The sequence below is a fragment of the Cataglyphis hispanica genome, chromosome 25, assembly GCF_021464435.1.
Source record: "Cataglyphis hispanica isolate Lineage 1 chromosome 25, ULB_Chis1_1.0, whole genome shotgun sequence".
Taxonomy (NCBI): domain Eukaryota; kingdom Metazoa; phylum Arthropoda; class Insecta; order Hymenoptera; family Formicidae; genus Cataglyphis; species Cataglyphis hispanica.
Window position 1 is genome coordinate 2,679,649 of NC_065978.1, and position 20,423 is coordinate 2,700,071.

The 20,423-nt window shown below is 44.8% G+C and overlaps 1 protein-coding gene across 8 annotated transcripts in view; it reads left to right on the forward strand.

Moving 5' to 3' along the window:
- LOC126858372 (1-phosphatidylinositol 4,5-bisphosphate phosphodiesterase classes I and II) overlaps positions 1 to 20,423 on the forward strand; it is a 74,542-nt gene that overhangs the window by 21,245 nt on the left and 32,874 nt on the right. For 4 of the 8 annotated variants that reach the window (XR_007688660.1, XM_050608625.1, XM_050608626.1 and 1 more), the window contains one exon: positions 11,876 to 12,007. The exons of 1 other annotated variant lie outside the window; for it this stretch is intronic. Coding sequence is in view for 3 of the 7 variants with exons in the window: in XM_050608625.1 (XP_050464582.1) it covers positions 11,876 to 11,984 (109 nt within the window). In the remaining 4 variants the exon portion in view is untranslated. Of the gene's footprint in view, positions 1 to 11,875; positions 12,008 to 20,423 lie in introns of those variants that run through there. 3 more of the 8 variants (XR_007688667.1, XR_007688663.1, XR_007688669.1) reach the window with 1 other exon arrangement.

Genomic DNA, 20,423 nt, shown 5'->3' on the forward strand with positions numbered 1-20,423 from the left:
GATGGGGATTGCGTGCGAGGACGTGGCCAAGAAAAAATTGCTCGGGTTAACGTTGAAAACTGCAGCCTGCGAGCCGCTGAATTTTTCCAGGATTAATACTTCGGCTTTAATTACCATGTTCGCGGCTTACATCGTACTTTCCGATACGTCCGTTTGTATTTTTATCTATATTCGTCACAGCCAAAAGATTTGCACGCTGAGCGCGGAAGAAAGATGGGTGATGGTCAAATCGTCTCGTAGATATTGAAAGTTGTCACGATTCTTTCGTGAGTTTGTGCAATTATAAATATTAATAACGATGGACAAGAGGCTTGGGGATCCTTTGGTATCTCGATCCGGTACTGTCGGATGTGGTCCGAGAAAGGGCATATCCCTTCTTCCTGTCTTTCATCAGCCCTTTCCTTTTCCACCTCTCTAGCCTCCAGTCTCTTTGCCTAAATCCTTTGGCCGGATCCGCGTGTATCGAGTGGGTGGGGTGCGGCCGAGAACGAAGGGCTTTGATAAATGACTGACGCGGAAAAAAATCCGCGTCGATACGTCTTGCTCAAGGAGATGCGCGTGCGACAGAAAAAGAGAGAACCGTCAAGAGAGACAGAGTGAAAGAGGAAGAAAGAGAGAGAGAGAAAAGGACAGATGGAGGGCGAGAAAAAGCCGTTGGTTCGTTCCCGCGGTCCATCGAGATGTAGCTATCCTATATCTCGCATGTGATCTGCATTCCCTTCGCATGCTCGTTTATTAAAACCAGTGAACAACGCGCCGCGTTCGCAGATCGATCGGCGTATAAATGTTGCCGCGAGAGTATCGGGAGATTTTACGCTTCCGAAAATTCATTAATCTCCCGTCGCGCGCGCGGTGTCGAGTTTAATCGTGGCAATTTAAGTTTCTCCGCGCGTATCGTGAATACAAACGACGCGTACATTTTCCGCGCCGAAGGAAAGAGCCGCGGTTTTTAACAAATCAAATAAAGCGCGGATCTCGCAGGTCTCATATACTTTAATATATATATATATAGCACTTTAGGATAAATTTAATTCCATAAACGTTTATATTTTTGTACTATGCATATATACATATTTATATATGTATTTTTTCAGTCAAATGTGACGTATGGTTCAGAGAAATTTCGACGCACACTGTATGCGCGGATATTCTCGAACGATGGTCCTTTCGCGGATGCGTGCTTTATCGGAAAACACTGAGTGAGATATATGGAGAGATTATGCGAGATGGCGTTTCGGAGTCGAACAGGCCGCTATTCTCCGCTCCGTCAATTATGCTAATTTCGATTGCCGCGAGATTAATGGAAGAAGGCGGCGTCTCCGCTCCGAACGCTCTGCGTTCTCTGCAACTCTCTTTTCCTTCTCTCTCTCTCTCTCTCTCTCTCTCTCTCTCTTTCTCTTCCTCTCATGAACGTTCGGTCGGTGGGAGCATGACGTTCTTTCCGCACTCGGCCGACCGTGCATAATGCACTCGACTTGCAATTATTGCAGATCCATCCTCGGTCGGTTTCAATCCCGCAGCCACGTCTCTTGCCCTCGAGAAAACGCAGTCAAACAATACCGCGCTATATATAGATATAAACTGCGATTTTAATGGAATACATTATTTTTCTAGATTTTTTTTATATGTATCAAATAATATACATATTATTGTAGAAATTCTTTAAAATTGCAAAACTGCAGAGAAAATGTTCGATTGTGCATTTTCCTCGCACAAATAACGCGCGGAAGGCCAAGTGCTTGATTAGAATATGAAACGTTGAGTTCTAACTAAAACTAGAAAGGATTTTTTTTTTAAATCTGCATGCGTGTGCGTAATCGCGAGAGATATCGAATGACAGGGACGACGGCTGGGATTCTTGGCGGAATGTATCGGAAACTGGAAGACTCGCATGAGTGTTTTCATATGAGGGGAGGGGGCGAGACGGGAGGCGCAGATACTCGCAAGAGCGGAGTGGTAGAGACAGGTAGAGAGAAGAGAAGAGAAGAGAAGAGAAGAGAAGAGGCAGAGGCTTGCCGGCGACACAGGCACATCAATAATACATGTCGTCTGCCGCTTGCTTCACCTCTTGCCCCCTTTCGTTGTCTTCCATGATCTCCGAAGCTTATAACTGGCTCTGACGCAAGTAATCTCTCTCGTTCTCTCTCTCTCTCTCTCTCTCTCTCTCTCTCTCTGTCTCTTATGATGACCGATTATTTTCACTGTCTTTAACCCTTATGACTGATTTTGAATATGTCAAACGAATCGATGACGCTGTAGATAAGACTCAGTTGAATTAATTCTATTATAAGGCAGTCTTTGAAAAAGATAAAGATAAATCAATATCTAACGTATATGTGAAATAAAATTTGACGCCAGTGCGTATGCAATATTTTGGGAGACTAAAATGTTCCTTTATACATTCTCTCTAATTAATAATCTTTTCGTGCTTTAATGGTAATTTTTTAACAAATGTAATCGAAAGTTTATCTCGGATTTCGCCCAGGGATATTCCGGAAACGCGAAACGCCTTTGCGAGGTGAGCGCGATGACAGAGCGAAAGGGATTTATCTCCTTGCAGGTTTCCGCGAATCCCCAACGCCCGTCTTTTTCTTTCTCTCTTTCCATTTTTATTAAAATGCCAACGGGGAAAAGGCAGACAGAGAGAGAGAGAGAGAGAGAGAGAGAGAGAGAGAGAGAGAGAGAGAGAGAGAGAGAGAGAGAGAGAGAGAGAGAGAGAGAGAGAGAGAGAGAAAGAAAGAGAGACCCGCAAAATATGAAAATCCATACAGTCGCGCGGAGAAAATATCCGTCATTTAAAATGGATGGATTTAGGTGGATATAAAAGTGGAGGGGTGGTAGAAGAAACCGGTGGTAGCGCGCGCGAGGGTGGCACCTACTTCGGTCCGGGAGGGAGGGGGGGAGGGGATGGCCCGAGGGTGAACGAGGGGGTGAAGGCGGGGGCAACTACTGAAAGTCGACGATGGTGGTGGCGGCGGTGGCGGTGGTTGCCGGTGGTGTTGGAGATTTAAGGGAGACATTTTAAATGGATGGTTCCCTCGGAGAACCCGGGGCCTCTGGTATTATCCAATAGCGTAGCTCGTCTCTCGCGTTTCTCCGCAAGAATTCGCGAGAAAGCGAAAGAAGGAGCGCGAGGATGAAAAGGAGGCACCCTCTCCCCCTCGTTGCATGCTCTTTCGCGCAGGATGCCGTAGGACGTTGTATTTAACCCTTGAGATAACCCTTGCATAAGGTGCCTATAAACGCGGCCGTTTGCCTTATGTGCAATTATGCAACATAAAATATTCACTCGAGGAAATATTATATTTGATTTAATTGATTTAATCGCATGTTTAAGAAATTGAAATGTGTCATATATATATTATACGAGAGATGTTTTAATTTTTGATTTTCATGAGATATTTCTATGATAATTTCATTTTCTATTAATTTGTTTGCATTGCATTTGTACATGAATAATATAAATTAAACAAAAGATACGAAAGATTTAAAAGTTTCGATTTACGAAAAAATATAAAAATGGGATTTTTTTTTTAAATATATGATTGCAGTAAAGATATTGATATGCTATCGGAAAACAAATCTTTGCGAGTAAAAGTAGATGCTTATATTTCGGCGATCTTGCCGGATCGTACCGCTAGCGAAGGTAGTGTTCCATCTCTTTAAGAAGCTTCTGTTTTCGGGATCGATAGAGAACGCAATCGCATTCAACACCTTTAGCATTTTATTCGTCTCGCACGAAAGTAGTCTCGTGAGATCTCCAAAAAAAAAATTGATCATCTCGTTCTTATGCCTGGCGTTAGGATAAATTTTGCATTCGTTTGTCTAAATTATTCAACGCAAAAGAGAGCTATCCTTTTGTTCGCCACTTTGGTAAGCATATAAGGATGATATATTACACTTGTTATACAACGTGTTTGTCGAACTTAGCGATTGGCTATCGAATTAAAGAATTTTTAGTCTTTCTATCAAGATTTTAAAGCTGATAGTCAATTGATATGTCTGACAAATACTTTGTCATATGAATATAATATTAGATTAAGATACAAGAAATCGGTCAAAATGGATTCGCCAAGGCGATGCAATAGCGTTCGCGCTGTAACCTCGAGCTTTGCTTCTCTGATATAACTCGGGATTAATGGCCACCGTTCCTATGGCGGTCCTTCAGGATCATGCTCGTCCGTTAATCCCGAACTCGATAACCTTCTGGCAGGATCTCCGTCTTCGCGGAAGTTACACGATGTTTCATCATTGATCCTTCGTATTCGCCTTTGTATAGGAAAGAGAGAAAACGTCTTTTATATATTATGAAAGAAATTAATTCTTATTGTTAAGAGAGAGAGAGAGAGAGAGAGAAAGAGAGAGAGAAAATATAATTAATCATTTATTAGAAATATTTTTTTTCCTAGGGGAAGAGCTTATTCTCTTATCTCGAAAACGAGACCGCAAAATACGGTGATTAGTCAAAAAATTACATATTGGAAATTTTGTTACATGAAATTTCTCACTTTATTGCCTTTACTGAGGTCTCTCTCTTTTTCTCTTTCTCTCTCTCTCTCTCTCTCTCTCTCTCTCTGTGTCTCTCAGAATAGCGACCTATCGAGATCTGCTTGGTTTTTCGCGAAAGGAGGAAAAGCACGTCGGATCGACCAATCGCGACTCGGCAGTTATTGCGACCAATCGTCGAGTTTCCAGCATTCGGATGTGACTGCGAGCAGGTGAAGGCGGTATGCGCGGGGGGGGTGCGAATCCGGAGGTCGAATCCCGCGGCGGAGACCAGCGGAAACCGGGAGTATGAGCGCGGTCCTGCGCGATTTGCCGGGAGTTTCCCGTATTCGTTTCCACGGACCGGAAGTCGGTATCGTATTTGCGCTTTCCATTGGATTTCCGAGTATCGTCTGGGGCCAATGGCACGGCGAAATGCCGACTGTCGTTGGGGCTGTGTGGTTTTCCAGGGGGGTAGGTTACGCCCCGCGCAGCGCATACGTATATAAGCGAGTTAACGCGTAGTAGTATGGATGGAGAGAGAGAGAGAGAGAGAGAAATAGAGAGAGTCGGATAAATCCCGACGGAAAGAGACGGCGAATTTCGCAGCGGGAGATCTCTCACCGTCTCTGCGTCTGTCTGTGTGTCCGTTCTCTTTCCTCCGGCAACGACCATGCTTGCGTCCATGAGGGAAAGAGGGATTTCTCCCTCTCTCTATGTCGACGAGCGCGTTCGTACGTACACGTGTATATATACGTACATTTATACATACACATACACACGCATATGTATGTATATATGTATATATATGCGCGGCTTCGAGCTATTCGAGCTCCGTCGGCGAGAAAGAAAGAGAGAGGGAGAGGGGGTCGAGAAGGAGAGATAGATGGAGAAAGCACGGAGGAGGTCGAGAGACGCCTTGCTTCGATCCGAGAAAGAGACGCAGACAGAGTCGGAGAGTCCTGGGTTCGATCCCACAAGGAGGTAGACACTCGGCGGCACTTAAACCCTCCGTGTACCCTTCCTCCCTCCCTCCCGCCGCCCTCCCAATCCCGCTCGTATTCCTCGGCGCACTTCATCCCTCGTCGTCTTTCTACCGCGAACCTCCGATCTCCCTCTCACCTTCTCCTCTTCTGTAATTCGCTCTCTCTTTCTCTCGCTCCGTTTGCCTTGCACCCGGAATATCTTGCTCCTCTTTCTCCCTTTCTCCCGCCCTCCGTCGCTATTCTCTCTCTACTCTGGCGTTCTCTACGAGCCTCTCTTCCCACTCTCGCGGGGTTGGGAGGGAAAAGGGTGGGAAATCCATCCTAGAAGCAGAAGCGCGAAGCTAAGGCCGCCCGAGGATCGTCGAGGGTGGTTGGAGGATTTTTTTGTTACTACCGGCAGATGCTGTGCCTCGTGAAACGCAGCGAAGAAGGACGCGGCGGATGGAAAGAGAGAGGACAGAGTGTCCGGGGGGGTAGTCGGGGATGGCCGCGGACGGCGAGAGGGACGAGAGGCTCCAGTGCGGAAGGTCGGAGGAAGTGGAATGGGGAAAAAGCTCGGCACGAAGCACGATATTTCCCTCACGGAGAGCGGTCACTTTTTACCTCGCCTCTTTCGGAGAGTGCTCCGACTGGAGCGTCGGAGAAAGAAATTTCGTTTTTCTTGCGCGTAGAGGAGGTAACGCGAACACACACACATACACACATACACATCCGCGCGCGCCCACACTACACTTTTCGTGTGGCGTTTTCGCAGCCATCTCGAAGAGACGTATCATCAATCGGTTACTTGCAAGTAACTAGACAACTAGATCTATAAAATTCAAAAAGATCGTTTATTTTGGTTGCTTGATTTGAAATCTCTTTGATCCAAATTAGATTTAGATGGAATCTCTTTTTCTCTTTTTCTCTCCTTGATATATACAGTTTTTATCTTTTCTTTTTCAGTGTTTTATAAACAATAGACATGCTTTTCTGTTAATATTAATGTCTAATATATAACCATTTTTTTAGCCATTATTCAAATAATATTTTGAATGAATTTTTAAATAAAATTATACATTTTTTTATTTAATTATTAATTAATTTGATTTTGATTATTACGTGTCCGAAGCTTTGGTCTTTTATTCTAACTTGGCTGGATTACTGATGCGCTGATAGTTGAGAGATACGCTTGCGACGCAAGCAGTCGATAGGATGTTGCGCATTGACACTCGGGTGGAGCGACGATTTAATCGAATTACGGCGGCGTTGCCGCATCACAGATAATCGTTATTAAATTATCGAAGTTATACGTGGTGGCGGCGACGCGGGCGCGTGTTCTTTAATGGCGCAGCCAACGGGGCCGCCTTCTCGGTGCAATTAAAACGTCCGTTACGGTCAATCGACGGGACGGTTCGTTTATTTTTATAAGTCAAGGTTACCGTAACACCTGTGCATACGCCTCTCGATGTGCCGGCGGGAGGATCGTGAAAGAAGCGAGAACGTGCCGAGCCATTTGGCGTTGACATTTTACTCGCGCTCCCATAAGCCGCGAGGCGCTCGTACAATATGTCGTTAAAAACGAGCTAATTGGTTTCATCAAAGCGCCCGTTGGCTTGCAGGGGCGCCGCCGTGTCATAAGGCGAGCCGAAACCGATTCTCCTCTTTTTCATGCTATTCTCCGCGTAAAAATATTTTTACAAAAACGAAAAATAGCCCGGGCTATTTTTCAACTGTGGATTTTTCTTATCGCTCTCTATCACCGCAAACTTTTTTACTTTCGCGTTTCTCTCTTGTCGATGTAAAGCTTTCTTCCCTCAATCGCTAGATTCGGAGGAAATTAATAACGCGTTTCACTCTTCGCGCCATAAGAGTGTTTTAAATGAGTTTTAAAGTCGCGACGACGCACTCCCCTTATTTGTCCTTATTTATGGAATCTTTTTTTAAATTTCCGAGCATCGACCACCGCGATGACGACGACGACAACGACATGGTCGGCTGGGTTACGATATAAAGAGAGGCAGATAAGAGAGTGTGGGTTAAAACCCTTTAGTCTGGATCGCAAGCAGGGACCGGTGGACAAAACCACGCTGGTCGTAGTACTCTGTTTCTCAGCGTTTTAACGCGAAAGACTGGAAATAAATTCGCCGTTGGAGCCAGAAGCTGTAGTTAAAGCCGGAAGCGAGAGGACCAGCCGAGCACTCGAAGACGTTTCTCTGTTCTCGCGGCGCGTTTTGCAATTTGCATTGCAAAACACGAGCCCCCGCGGTTATCGACCTACTTATATACGCCGCAACGTTACAAGAGCGTTATTACAGCGATTGTCGGTTCGTCTTGCAATTCTACTACTGAAAGAAAAACTTGTACGCGAGTTGCGGTAAAATCGAATTAGTTGGCGTTCGATAAGTTCGATAACGTGTGTCGATCGGTACACGCGAATTCTCCGCGATGCCATGGTGGCAGCGAGGGTGAAGGAGCAGCACGAGGGGGTGAGCAGAGGGATACACGGAGAAAGACGCGAAAAGAAAGCAAGAGACAAGGGGAGGGAGGACGAGGGAGGGCAATCCTCCTCCGAGAACGAGAGAGGCATCCTCCCTCCATTCCACCCCGGTCGGCAATGACAGATACAAATAAACGATCCGGCGATTTCGCGCAAGCGCCCCCGCGACTGCGACGACCACCCTCTCCTCGATCTCGCGCTCGCTCGCGGCGGAGACCGAGGTAGGTAGATGTAGGTGTAGGTAGGTGGCTTCGCGGAGGCAGCAGCGGAACGAGGGGCCCGCCACCACCCTGGGTGGAGCCTGGCTGCTGACGTCATCAGACGTACAGACAAACGGCACAGACGTAGAAACCAATGCGCGCCACGGTGGTGGCCCAGGTGGTTGCTTTACGTCTGCGTACAAATAACACGGCCGTCGTCGTACGCCCCCGCCTGGAGAACCGCCTCTCGTCTGTTTCTCTCTCTTCCGCGGGGTCTCCGGATCCCGCCTGGCTACCCGGCGACTGCCATTGCTCGTCGCCCCGTGAGAGCTCTAGAACTACGTAAGGGGTACGTCCTTACGACCAAGGGAACCTGCTGCCTCTCCGCCAGAAATCGTCGAATCGCTCAAGATGGCGACTTACGAGTGGAGGGTAGCTCTTGTCGCCCTCGCGAGTTACCTCGACTACTTGGTAACGCGAAAGACGGAAGGTGGATTGGTAGAGGGTAGATTTTTACTTCGAGAAATCTTATCATTTTTTGCGTTTTATTAATGCTCATAATCACGATAACTCGTTATCATAAAGTCTTTCCACAAGATATCATTTAGATTTCTTAATTCAATCGTAAACTCGAGATAAAGTAGGCTAGATAATCAACAGAGACAATTGTGAGTATGAGAGAGTCGACCGAGATTAAGTTTGATATTACGACCGGCGAAGAGTCTAGCTTTGACGCGAGCGCAAAAGTGAATTCTTAACTCGTTATCCCCGACCCTCCGTAACTTCGATCGTGGTTGCGAGAGTCGAGACAAACTGGTAGCGCCCGATACGGCAGCGTGCGTACGGATGTACGGTGGAATAATGTGGTCGTTGGGAAAGTTGTATCGAGACCTAGTGTCACGACCGCAGCAGCAGCGACGGCAGTGGCAGCAGCGGGATGGACCTTCGAAGAGAAGGGGGGAAAGGGTGGAGGACGGCGGGAGCCGCGGGTCGGTAGGTAACACCGTGGCGATGCTTGCGGGGAGAGAGAGAGAGAGAGAGAGAGAGAGAGAGAGAGAGAGAGAGAATAGAGGGAATACGGCAGATAGAGGTAGCTTGGAGTCGAGTGCCCGGGGCTGAATCGACCGGGCTACACACAGAGCACACCCCAAGCCGAGGTCCCTCTCTTACCCTCTTCCGTCTCTCCCTCTTTCTCGCGCACTCTTCTCCTTCCCTCTCTAGCCACATCCCTCGCCGTCTCTTCCGTACCGTCGTTTCTTCTTCTCTCTCTCTCTCTCTCTCTCTCTCTCTCTGTTCATTTCTCGGCGGAGAAATATTCGCTTTCTCCTCCGCTCGGTTCTCCTTCTCCTCCCTGTTTTCTCTTTTGCCGCTTTCCGTTCCGTTCGTTTTCTCGATGCTACTCCGAGTGGTGTCGGTCCTCTCGGCAACCACGTTGCCTACCTTCGTCGTCGTCGACGTCGACGACGTCGTCGTCGTCGTCGTTGTCGTTGTCGTTGTCGGCAACGGCAGCGGCGTCGCTCGACCGCCATCCCCTCCTGCCTGGTTGGCTCGTTCTCTCTGTCAACCACCCTCTTCGTACCTTTCCTGTCTCACCACCGCCATCCCTCCGCCGTCGACCACCCTCCCTCCGCCGACATGTCCGCCTTTCGTATCGCGAGCGAGAGCCACCCAATGGAAAATGCAACTAGCAAGTCGAGGAGAGGATAGAAACAGAGAGAGAAAAAGAGAAAGAAAAAGAAAGAACGACCGTACGTTCTCTACGTCTCCCTTCTCACCTTTTTTCTCTATTTTCTCCCTCGGCTCTTTTATGTATCTTCTTCGCTTTACGCATAGCTGCTTCGATTCCTCGTCTCATTCCCTCGTCTCTTTCTACCTTTGAAATTTCTTTTCTCTATTTTCCTTTTTTTCTTGTATGTGTTTTCTCCGCAACCAACGCATCGTGAACTTTGTGCTCTAGTTGTCGATATGTGACGGAATTTTAACTCGATTCGCTAGCGTGCATATCGTGTCGCCTTTTTTGTCCGTGGTCGTCAACTTTTCAGTTTGTCCACTTCGTGATGCGATTATTTGATAACTTAAATTATATTTCAATTCTATTATTATCACACATATACGTGAAAAAAGAATATATATATTTTTTACTTACTTTTTTCAAATAAATAAAGGATTGTTTTTAAAAATCATCAAATAAACATGATTTTTTTGACGTTTATTAGTTATAACTTTTCAACGAAGCGTTTCCGGATCTACGTTACAGGAATTTTTTTATTCCAAATTCAATTTCCTAAGATCCTTAAGTTTCTCTAGCCTGACCTGAAATATATACACCCTGATATATATATATATATATATATATATATATATATATATATATATATAATATCAAATTGACATTCTAAATTATTCTATATATATCAATTTTTATTAAAAATTAATCGATGTGCAAAACGAAGTGCGAAATGTCCTCGAAGAAAATTGTTATCCTGCAATTTAAAGATCGAGGTCCCTTTGAGGGTCTGTATCCTGCTGATTAGGCGCATATCCGATCCGGGAGAATTTGCTTAGATCGCCGGATAGTAACTCGAGAGTGCGTCGTCCCATTCGACACTCAACGAGGCGTCGAAAAGCGGGTGCTCGCGCGGTTTCCCTCGACTTCGTTTTCGATGTTCGGTCGGTGGGAAAGGGAGTGCAGGGAAAGGGGATTGTGTCCGCAATCCCCCAATCGACTGCCTATTTACCCGCCAAACAGCGAGAGCGCGCGGCGTAAACGATAGCCCTCTCTTTACAGATTCACCCCTTTGAGTTCTCTCACGGCCGGCGCCTCGCGCGCCTCAAATATTCCACACAGGACAAAAACGGTCTCATTCCCATCTCAATCTATATTCGCACGTCCAACACACTCGAGATTATGAATGCGTGGGGTTAATGAAACCCCGACGAAGGCGTCTGCCTTCCATTGCCACCACCGAGCGATTCGCGGCGACCATCCGACGTCAACTACCCTCCTCTCCCCCAGCCCCTGTCCGATCTCTCTTTCCAACTTCCTCTTCCTTCTCTCTGTTTCGAGTACACATATACAGGGACATCTCGTTCTCCATACCTGCATGCTATTTCTTTCTCCTCGACTTTCTCCGCGTCGCGATGCCGGGCTCCGCTCATTCCCGGGGTGCAAACATCGTAGACTCGGGTGCGAACCCGCGTCGAACTTTAGTTTTTAAAGAGACCACGCCGGTCGGTCTTTTTATACCATTTACTTGAGAAGCTACGTGTTCGCATGAGAGAGCACTTCTTTGCTCCGGGCGAGATACAGATTCGCTACTCCTTCTTGGATTTATAGCTTCTCTCGCAATGTGTGAATAATATTTCTGGGAAAGATGCTTTTCTTTGGAAAAATAAAGTTGATTTTTTTTTTTTAATAAAGATTTTTTATTTATAAACTACTGAAAATGAACGATTTCTGGTTAAACTATTTAGTCCCATCGTGCAGAAAATAGAATATGATATAAAAAAGACGAATAGAATATGATATATAAAAGACGCTTATTATTTGATTTAGATTTTTTAGGACAGAATATATATAATATGTGTGCGTATTTGTATGTATATGTATGCATCTTTATGATGGTTTAATTGATTTAAGAATTATTCTTATATCTGAGCTTGTACAAAAAATATATCATAATTTAATATTTATATGTAACATTCGCATTACAACTTTGTTGCAGCGCATCCACATCAGAAGATTTCCACAATCATTCCATTGCGTATCGACCGAGTCCCCCATTTGCTTGCCTTGCACCAGTCCTCTCCAGATGCCTCCACATACAGCACTAGAAAGATTCTCATTCATATAATTCGTGAGTTTTTTTTATTACCTTTATTAAAATCTACTCCATCTGGTCGATTAATCATTTAATCGTCTTGATAGCCATTTGCTTTTCTCGATTGTTGAAAAAAAAATTAAATTATTCAATCTACCATAAAGATTCAATATATAATTTAATCGCGCTTTTATCAAAACGCATTTTACATTTTTTCAAATGCTGAAAAATTGCTAAATATTGCTACAATCCAGAAAAAAAGAGGAAAAGAAAGATTCGCGACGCGTTACAAGGTTTGCCAACGAATTTTGCGGCAGTAAATGGGAATCGAGCGGTGGACCAGGTCGAGTTGAAACGATCATGTCATCTCATAATTCGCCTTTCCTGCCGTAAATTATTTCGCAAAAAGAGACGAGGTGTGGAGACGAGGGGGCGCATGAGGTGCTCGCGGTTGCGGTAACACCGTTATTATATACGTAGGAAATGGACGTCGGCGGCGCGGGGGGAATAAAATGGATGGAAAGTGAAGTAAGGTCATAAAGGTTTTTATTCCGGGGTGTTATCCTCGAAGTAATGCACAGTAGTAAACCACGGGAGCCCCGGGAATACCCTATCGATACCGGGCGAGAACCTTCTTCCGCGCTCTGTGTACTTCTTATGGCCCCGTGAAACACGACGATGGACCTTGCATTACCGTGACTTACACGCGGTTACGCCGCGTTTCTCTCTTCACGCCTCCTTCTTAGCGAGAGAGATATTTCTCTGTTATTCACCGGCCATAGTATTTATTTATTATTATTGCGCGATTGTGTGCGTGGCAAATGTGCAGAGTGCCGAGAAAAAGGGATCGCAAGCAAGAAAAAAGTTCCTCCACCGTGTAATTAACGCTAAATGGGTCTATATTTGATTCTCGTCTTGCATTACTTTTATTAAAATTATCTACATAACTTTTATCCTCTTCTATAAAAAGAAATAAAAAGAGATATAAAATTGTGTGCGTAATTGTTTTACGCGTAACACAAACGTTGATGTAGGATAATTCTCTCAACGACTCGCGTGTAATTTACAAAGACAGCTTTATCAATTCAGTCGAAATAACAAAATTTATTTTCGTCTTTTATTTTCCACGCTCACGATTATATTCGCCGGCGTGTTTCCTCGTGAGTAGGATCGGCTCTTACATCGAATTCGATACCTTCGCGAAGCTCTCTCTCTCCCGCGGGAGGATGGAGCTCGATATCTGGAATACAAAAATAATGAGGGCCGAGTGTTTTGGTTCGATTAGACGACATCGATTTTTATCGCAGCTCCGGCGCCCTCGGCTTCTTTTCCTTCTCTCGACGGAGGCTTCTCTCGCGGCTATGCAAATACCGTGGGGATGGAAAAAATTACGCCAAAGTGCTAAACGATCGGCGAGGAGGGCGAGCGCGCGGTGTGCGTGTTGCACGCGTGTCACGCGTGAACGTGAGCGTGTGAGTGAACGGCACGGGGCCACCTTATGTCGAGTGGGTGACTCCGAATGGCAGAGGGTGCGGGATTTTCAGGTCGGTATGCAAATAAGCCACTCCCGGATGTCTCGGGGGTTCGATTCGGTTTAAAGTTATTGCTCGTGTCGGCCGGAATCATCGTTATTGGCGAATCGTCGTTGCCGACGGCACGTCACCCCGCCATCATCTAAACCGTCATCATCAGATCACCACGATGAAGGAAAACGTTTTAGATTATTGTCGAGCAATGCGCGTGAGTTTCATCGAAAGATTAAGTTAAACGAAAGAAAATAATCGAAATGTTTTCGTGAACAAGCGAGGTTATTCGCCGATATGTCGCTTTAATATACCTCGCTCCTTCTTCGTTCGCGCACGAAGTTCGCGCGCGTGCGATATAAGGGAGCAAGACGATCGGAACTAATTACAAGATAAATGGATACCGTGTCGAGTGGAGGAGAGTCTACGAGAGATAAGAGAGGACGGGGAAAAAAGTGGGAAAGAGAGACGGAAGGGACGAAGGGGGCTTTTTGAATGGTGATCAATCGCCGGCCAGATGGAAAAGATAGTATCGTTATTTAATATTTTTAATCGTCTCGATATAATAGTTTCTCCATTATAATCGTATTCATTAAAATCATTTTACAAGTTGAACTATCGTAATTTAATTATCCGTTATTGCACGATTAAAGTACATGTTACAAAGTAATTGATGATATTAGATTATAATTACATCTCTAATTTTTATTCTACTGCAGTCGCAGTTATTTGAAGATATTCGCTCTTATTCTATTCCGACCGTATTGAACACACGAAAGAACGCTAAAATCATTTTTTTAAATTTATGCTTTCTCTAATCCCCACAAGATGCTCTAGCGAATTTTTTATTCTCGTTAGAAGCGAATGAATTAAAAAAAAAAGGACACGCGATATCGCGCCGAATTAGCGCGTCTTGTAGACAGCTAATTCTTTACAGCACCCTCAGCGGTCTGCAAATGAATATTGATTACCGCGGACGAGAAGATCCGTCGCGTCGGAAAGAATCGTATCTCAAAACCGCAAGCGAGTGCCTCTAAATGGGAAATCAAACGGAGCGATCTCCGTCCTTCGGAGTTGACATCGTCGCTGCGCCGGTAATGAATAAAAATTATAATTACGTTTCTCATCGTCGTCGTCCCGGGGAGAGGGAGAGGAAAAAAAAGTAGTTAATCAATCACGAATGGAGGGACCCCGAGACGAAGTTTCGTCTTTTCGGGGTAGTCATCGGTCGCCCCCCCTTTCCGATGCCAGCCCTCCTTACGGCTCTGCTCGACGAGTGCCATTCGCAGGCCACGAGATCCGCAGGCTAATCTGCACGAATAATTATAAATTCTCATTTATGCGATTTAATCCGTTTGTCCATACATAAACCTGGCTTGTGTAAGGTTTTATTTTTTTTAAATCATTAAAATTATATTTATTGCAATGGAATTTTTATAAATAAAATTAGTAATTATATTTGCATATAGAGTGCACATGAGACAAGTTAAAATTGAATTGTAAATACGCATGGGAGTTATAGAGTTGAATATATTTAAACGTCACGTATCCTTCGAATCAATCATAAAATGCAGCATAGAGAATATTCTTCTTGACTGTCAAAAATTCCATATATATTGTATCCCGGGCATAAAATGGACGGAAAAGATTGAAAATTTTAATTCATGTTTGAAAAGCGTGAGAATGAAGCCGATTTATACTGCAGGTTATCGAATCTGCATATACCTATTAATAAGACGGTTAAGGCTGTGCGAGAATACAGGCGGGGGAGGATGCACGAGAGACGCTCTCATCGATGCGAGCTGGCACGGGATAAGGAGGCGAGCGAAACGAAGAATATGCAAACAACCGCGTTACACGCATCGCTCACCGCGCATCAAACGTTTATCGCGTGAAGCCATAAGAGAGCAGTTGGCACGGATGATTCATGGTGGCTGAAGAGCGTCGGCGACGTGTAGAGCGATAGAGAGAAAGGAAAGGGGGAGGGGGAGCAAAACGCGTGAGAAGGAGGGGGGGGGATACACGAAGGGAAAGAGGGATAGAGAGTGGCAAGAGAGACTATCGACTGTATATACCTACATCATGCAAATGGTTCCAATCATAAGCGAAGTCTATAATCGATCTATAAATCTGCTTACTGGGAGGAAAGGATCCGGGGTGCTAGGCGTCACGACTCGTCGGGGGTAGTGTGCCCTTTCACAAACACCATCGCGTGCTTGTACGCGCACTCGCTAACAACGGGGTACACACACTACCATAGACAAATGTATCTTGTTAGCATGTCATTTGTATGCATGGAGTTTTGTACATTCATTCGCTCTCGATTTTCTTCCTCTCGCTCTCCTTCATCGGAACTCACTTAGATATGCCTTACATATGAGCGTTTAGCGAATGACTGCTCCGGAAAATCAAATCCTACTTTTATTCGCTTAGTTGATGATGTTATTTTTCCGTATATTAACGATGAGTCAGCAATTGTTTGGCATCGCAAGCAAAATTAATTATCAATTAAGACAATTTAATTTTTTAATTTAAAATTAATTATATTTTGCAATATTTAATTTTGCACTTTTAAAGAATGTTATGATTATAGTGAGATAGTAATTGTATATGTAATAAATAATAAATCTAAATCTGATTTAATTTAACTTTATTGTTAAAAGACGGAGTCTCTCTTTACGGAGAGAAATTTATAAAAAACAATAATTCAAATAAAGTTAATTATTTACTGTGCTTAAAATTGATATATTATTATCGGACATATATTTATCCGATTCCTCGAAACAAGTAGCCGAATTAATTATTTGAATCAGGATAGGAAAAATGGATGCTGTTTATGGTGCGACGAGAAAAAGGCACCTTAAAGACGCCCCTGATAATTATAGAAACTTGCGGGGCTGTCCTGCTTTCTTGAATATCAAAGCACTCGACGAAATAATCAGCGAACCAGAGCGAACGGACGAAGGGTTTGTGTTGGCCTCGAATAGGAGGGAGAAGAGAGTCTGTAGCCAGGCGATATTCTTTGCGTCATTATCGCGATTTAATTATGTCGAGTTCCTTTGAGTCTCTTAATTTGGGTTGCTTTGCTTTTTCGATCTCTTTCACTCTTTTTCCTCTCCCTTCAATTGTGGACGTAAATATTTTCGAGATGAATTACCTCGTTAATCAAAGATTTCTTTTAATCAGACGTCTCGGTGACGTGTAATTTATTTATTTATCATTTATTAATTATTTGAATCGCGTAATGTAGCGTATTCTGAAAGAATCGAGTGAAAAACAGACAGTGTATACCTGAAAGATAATTTAAAATATTAAATAATAATTTCTTATATTTATTAAATATTAGATTTTTGAATAATAAATTAATGAAATTCTTTCTCTTATCGTGAAAACTGCTATATTGGATAATTGATTTTGCGAAAAAGAGTAGGAATCGGACGAAAGGCTGGCAAATGTGAAAACTCGCGTCTTAGCGGCGGCGGCCACCTCTCGGGGAAGAGAAATTAATTTTAACTTTAAATTAAGACTCGTTCGATACCTGGCTGCCCCTTTGTTGCCGCGACCGACCGACGCGCGGGCTAAATCATCCGCGCGAGGCAATCGGCGGGGGACAGAAGCCGGGAGAGGATGCTGAAGAAGAAGAAGAAGAAGAAGATGATGAAGATGGGACGCAGTCCAAGTTTTCCCGTGCTTTTGTCTAGCGTTAGCGCGAACGTTAATAATAAAATAACGATCTTCCGCGTGGTAAAGAGTTGTCGCGCGCTTCCTCCCTCGTGATATCATCGATTTCTTCTCTTGGAATGACGACGAGTCCTTGTCTCTCGTTCAAACTTTCTACCCTCCCATCTCGTGACGGAATCGATATCTAACGAATTACGAACTCAAACTACTTTACATGCGTACATATTAATCCATTAGATTCTATTACATCACGTACGTATAAAGGACAATTTAATTTTTAGAAGACGGAAACGCGATAGCTTTCATAACCATTATCGAAAACGTCGCGGGAAAATAGACGAAAGCATTTGATAGATGACATAAGAAAAATAGAGCAGAAGAAAGAAGATATGGCATTGGGATGGCTCTGGGATGCAGGGGCGGGGGAGGGAGGGAAGGAGAGAGAGAGGGAGGATGGAACCGATGCCGAGGGTGGAACGTGGAGGAGGCCATCGGTCAATTAATCAAGATAATGAGTGCCACCGAGTCAAGCCGTGAAGCACTAGTACGTAAGGAGCGGAGGCGACCGACAAGTGGATGGCAGAAATAGAGGGGGGGGGAGGGTAAGAAGAGGAGAGTATGGTATGAAAAGATGAAGAAGGAAGAAGAAGAAGAAGAAGGACCACTGCCTGGACGAGACATTCGACACCAGACTTCGTACACCAACAATACTAAAGATACGCAACTTTGTGGTAAACTTGGCTAAGCGAGGCCTCCGGATAAGCTGTCCAAGGGTTGGAAGGGGTAAGAGGGAGGAGGGGGGGGGGCGAGGCGCATGATTAATTAATTAGCCCGGGCCAGTTAGGACGACGGTAGTAGCTCTACGCATAGCTCTATATGTAAGTGTGTATACGTATCCGCTTTGCTTAACCGTTATTGCCACGGCTGGATCGATAATCGTGCCTTCCTTCCTTCCTTTCTATCAATTTGACGACGACAATATATCTAGTGATTCAGAGGCCGCTAAGGCTAAGGATTGCGCGCGCTAATTTACGCACTTGAACCGTTCTGAGTAAGAGCGAAGTAAGCTGGCGGCGGATCTTCTTACGCTAGCGGTTCCATTTTGAAAAAGGAGAGGATAATGCAAGAAAATAATTTTTGTGAATTTTTCGGAAATAATATTATTTTATTTTTGACACTGAAAATATATGAAAGAGACAAAAATATTCTTAATCACTTTTTTTTACGTTTAGAAAGACACATTGAGAATAAGTTGGCAGCGTCGAACTAAAACGCGGACATATCACGTTCGTATCTTTTGCACCGTATTGCATTATTTTGTTGGTGGATTGCGGGTCTGGATTACCGTCAAGTAGTCGCATGAAATATAGATCGGACAAACATGGCGACGGAGCGGCGGCCGGCCGTTATCGCAGGTATACAAGTGCGCAGGACGAGATGGCGCACAATCCTATCTCGGCGATCCTATCGTTCGGCAAATATAACCCTGAATGACCAACCCTTTGGATATTAACTTTCCCAATGTCTCGGACTAAATGTCGGCGTATCTGCCTCCATTCGATGCCGCAAGATCCCGGACGTTTACTCTAGATACCGGCGAAAGAGTACTCTCATCAAGAGTATTCGTAGAGTATACTTCGTTTCTCGAAAAGTCGAGACGGACTCGAAGGGTTGACTCGTCGAATGATGAAGTAAACTTTGGCTTTTAAATTGAGTCGCGTATATCGTGAACAGATTTATACATATAATATTATTTAATATTATAATATAAAATATTAATAATAATTATCCTTTAATAATAATTTATATATATATTAATTATTAAGATGCTCTATGCACATTTGTTGAGACGTTTCGGATCGGCGATACGCGAACTTGTATCCGGTAACCCAAGCTTCCCCCTTAGACTCGTACCTCTTTGAAACCACTGATGTTCGTGATGAGGGGGTTGCCGCTGTTGGATGGCTGCCTGGATGTTGCCTAGAACTTGCCATAGTCCAAACATAAGGCACAAACACCGCTAGAGTAGTTCGCGGACGAGAAGACGGGTGGGAGGAAGGCAAGGGGTTGGACCGGAAGTTCTTACCCGAGAGAGGGAGGGAGAGTGAGAGAGAGAAAGCGGTCGGGTAACGTTGAGTTACCCCGATGGAGGCCACCAAACGGGTACAGCCGCCCAACGCGTCACGCATTAACATAATGCTAATTATCTTGCCAGCTCATTAGCGCCGGCAAACTGTCCGAGGAAACTCGGGGCCCCCCTGAGATAAGAAGGGGGGGTGGGGCGGTCGGTGGAGAATAGGGGATGGCGGATTGTCATGCCAAGGGCTAGTCTCGACTCCTTGCACGTGCCTCTCATCCGTTCGGCCGTGTGTACGCGTTTCCTTGTCTAAAGCTACCAAGATTAAGGTCCCTCGCCTCCTTCTTGGATGCCTTGACGTGGATTCGCGTCGAGTTTCGCGAAACTTCTCGGAAAGTGTTTCGGACGCGCATCCTGATAACTTCCTCCCGCGCCGTGACTGCATTCGACGATCGCATTTATCAAATGCGCCGTCGAATCGTCCTTTTATCTTGTGTCCGCCGCCAGATGTTTAAAGATAGTTAACCTTTGAAGATAAATACTTTTTCTTTCCAAGAATATACTAATTACTCTTTCTCTCTCTCTCTCTCTCTCTATTTTTATTAATTTATCGCGCCAAGAATTTTTTGATCATATTGATTTCCAATTATAATATATGCCACGTTCGATACGGTATGAGTAAATATAGGTCTGATGTAAGTATCGTCGCGTCCGATTACACGTTTGTAACGCGCGTTGTTTCACTCGAGACGACGACGAGAAGAGTCTCGTCGTCAGCAATACGATTAGATTTTTGTGGCAAGTCGAAGAATGGCGTCTTTCGAAGAGAGAGAAAGGGAGAGAGAGAGAGAGAGAGAGAGGGAAAGAGAGCTTTAGCCCGCCGGTGTAATAACCGTAAAGTAGTAACGCGTCCGTCCCTCCCCCGCCATCGCCACTCTACTACCCTCGTTCGTTCTCTCCTCTCCTTTCCTCTGCCTCCCAGCGCATATGCGCGCTCGGGGGAAAGGGCGACCCCCGTGGAAAAATCATGGCTTTACGCGTCAAATCGCGTATGCATATAAAGCGGTATTATTTCGCGCGTTGACGCACCGCCGAGTGTACCTAACCGATATATCTATACACCCTCGGTGTATATTATGCGGCGTACTATATTTACTCGCAGCCAACGGGA